At 39.2% G+C, this 3212-nt stretch overlaps 1 protein-coding gene across 1 annotated transcript; it reads right to left on the reverse strand.

The window, feature by feature from the left end:
* Positions 1–415: 415 nt before the first annotated feature.
* Positions 416–2514, reverse strand: LOC149776149 (uncharacterized). The gene has a single exon (XM_089941685.1). The coding sequence runs from the start codon at positions 2447–2449 to the stop codon at positions 488–490; it is 1962 nt and encodes a 653-aa protein (XP_089797811.1). The 5' UTR covers positions 2450–2514; the 3' UTR covers positions 416–487.
* Between the last annotated feature and the right edge of the window lie 698 nt (positions 2515–3212).

The raw sequence follows: 3212 nt of genomic DNA on the forward strand, positions 1-3212 counted from the left end.
GTTTAGTTCATTCACAAACAAATTTAATCAACCAGAACGTAAAGCTTCTACTACATGAGTGTGCATGGTTTGTTTACAAAGGTACACGTTTCGTGCACGTGCGTGCAATATCAAGGTGTTCAGTATCGCAAACTAATTCATGATTCTGACCTTTGAAAGATTAATTGAAAATAATAATGAGCATATACTAACAATTCATCCTGATAAGATAAGATGTGAAGAAATAGCTTGGTTCTGATTTATTTTAGTTTTCCTCTACGAGTTTTAATTTTCTCCCTGTTCTTTATTGAAAAAAGTTGTGACGTCAGTGACAGTAAAATCAGCAAATAGTATGAAATAGATTCTTTCGGCATTAACCATAGACACGGGTTATTCGTTAAATTTTAACAATCATTATAAAGAGAACAAAACGTAATTCTAAATTTAATTTTATTCCACAATCTTCAATAAATTGGCACACATTTTACCCCCATTTTATTCTGTTTATTCAGTTCATTGGTCCCCGAAGCGTATATCCAGCGTGGTCATCCTCCGTTCGAACCGGCGATCTACATAGTCTGCGGGCGGCCGCACCAGGACGCCGGGATCTTTTCGGACCGACGTACATTGGTACTCTCATTGGAAGGCTGAAAGCTCTCAGTCGATTGATCTCGTCGAAGGCGGCCTCAATTTTCCCATTAGACACAACAAATCCCAGATGACTCGCATTCAGCGTATGGGAACCACGACGAACCTTAACACTCCAATTCGCCTCCACGTTCATTTCAACAAAATGTGTATTTAGCCGAATCACACAATCGATAGGAGACAGACGTAGGAACTTTGGAGCTGATATGACGGATACATCTCCTCGAGCGTTTTGGGTTATTTTCACACCATTTATAAAGATCGCAAAACCCCCTTCCTTGAATGGTTGATACTGTGCGTTATAAATTATTTTTATACATTCTTGTACTGCAGTAGGTCCATATCCTTCCGCGCAATACAAGTAGTTCACGGACACATCACTAGAAATGTCCTGAAAGTCTGACATCGTTTCTTCGATAATTTTGTAGTCAAATTTGTAAGTTTTGAAGTTATTCCCAAAGGTGATGAACTCGGTTGTCATGGAAGCCTTTCTTGCTAGAAAAAGGTCAACATTGGTAGTAGTGGACTCCTGAATAATCTTTGCCGCTGGATGAAAGATGCAACTGCTGCTTCCGCGACAGTTTGTGGCTACCACAAGCCGTAGGTCATGACAGACTATGCGTACTGCTCGGTCCTTTGTCATCTCTACGGAAATTCCATGATTTAGAAGAGCTGTTAGAACACCAGCATCAGACACAAACAAGATTGGATACTGTATGGAATCATCCACATCCTGCGGTTTCGTGTTGGAATAATGAGAATCAGTTGAAAAGGGCCGGTCAAAATATGGAAACAGAGGAAGTAATGAATTTTGGAGTGTTTCCAGGTGAGGGTTTGGTGGCTGTGGAAACTGGACATACATTTCTGTATTGTGTCCATACGACTCCTGAGTCGGTGGATACCAATTTACGGGTGGGATCGACTCTGTGTAATTGTGGAAAGGTGCTGTATAAGCTACATGCGACGCGATGATCGTATTTTGAATAGGATCATGTTCAGGTATATATTCGGCTTGAAATTGATTTTCTGTACTATTCTGAGCAGCTGGTACATTAATAACGATAATCTCACCGTTTGAGTCCTGAACGATATATGATTCTGTAAATGTGTCAGTACAGTATGGATTTGAATAGGTAAAGGAACCTTCATTGCAGTAAATCCCTTCATGTATATCGGGGTTGAAGTCTTGGAGAGATAATGAATTGGTAGCCCCACCAACTGCATCCTCTTGACTGTATTCGAATCCAGATGTCTGTGGTTGTCCATTAAATGTCCATCTGGACAGGTCAGTTGCAGATGCACACGCCTGACCATGTATGGGTGCCAAGTCATCGGAACCCTCATAGTCCATTTTCGAAACGATTGAATCTGTATATTCATGGGTACTGTCAAGGTCGCTGCTGATATAACTTTGTCCAAGGTCACGTGAATGCTCATATTCTTGGAATATATATGGTGAAAGCTGATTTAGAATTACCTCAATACTGTCATTTTCTCCAGTTGTGTTTACAACACTACCACCTTCATCAGTTGTGTCATGTGATGGTCCACTATCTTCGGGATCATGTCCATCGCTTATATCTGCCCCAGGCGAGCTAACATCATCAGTGTTATATTTAACAGAAGAAATTTCAGTCTGAACGCTAACCTCTGAGTTGTTCAAATCTGCTCGAATGTCAAGTATTTGTTGTTTCTGGTTGATGTTGTCGGTCTCGCTTACTTTTGATGTTGTCTGAATGTCATTTCCAGTCGAATCTCGTTTCATTTCCATCGCAGCTTGTGTCGCTACAATATTATGTTCAAGCTGTGCCTCATCAGTCATTTTCCTATGTTTTATGTGATTCAGGCAGAATGGTTAAAAAAGACTGAAATTTATAATCAAGTACATCGTCCATCATGTCTGATTCATTCAGCCACTGTTGTCATTTGACGTCACTTTGATGACGTCACTCAATTACGTGACTCGCTTATGAAATACATTCCGCCAAATCTACTACAGCGTCGTTTTTAGACGTGAATATTATCTGATGTTTCTATTCGAAATCCACTTTTTTCAACATCAAGCGGAATTTGAAAGGTTAGCTGCTTAAATTTTGAATTATTATCGAGATCCATCCATTTATCATTCACCTAGCTGGACAACCGAATCAAATACCACACGAAAACAATCGCTCAAACGGTCATCAATACCACCAGTTTTCCCCGATTTTCATCTTTATATATTGTAACGTCCAACTGTTCTTGATGAGTGTCGGGTGTTTCGTTTAATCTAACATTTTGATCCACCTCAGGATGTGTGTCAAGCAATTTTGAAAAGTACTGATATCCTATGCGATTTATTTTCCTATTCATCATATTTGTTTGAACATTTTAAATATGTTCACAAATGTTTCGAACTTTCTCTAAATCTGTTTTTTTTTTCAAGACCTGACTTTTCCTTTGTTTAGTTTAGGTTCACTTTATCCATGTATATGTTTATATGGTGCTTGTATAAAGCTTGTATAAAGCCATGATATCTGTGGTATTATTGTTTTGGAAGTTTCAAAGTCAGGCATGTGCAACTTACTGACAGCGACATTGTTTTA

The sequence above is a fragment of the Sinohyriopsis cumingii genome, chromosome 18 (assembly GCF_028554795.1).
Source record: "Sinohyriopsis cumingii isolate HCF-2022 chromosome 18, ASM2855479v2, whole genome shotgun sequence".
Classification (NCBI taxonomy): domain Eukaryota; kingdom Metazoa; phylum Mollusca; class Bivalvia; order Unionida; family Unionidae; genus Sinohyriopsis; species Sinohyriopsis cumingii.

Bases quoted from the DNA above. Each gene is read 5' to 3' on its own strand.
- LOC149776149 (XM_089941685.1), bottom strand. From the start codon at position 2,449: ATGACTGATGAGGCACAGCTTGAACATAATATTGTAGCGACACAAGCT.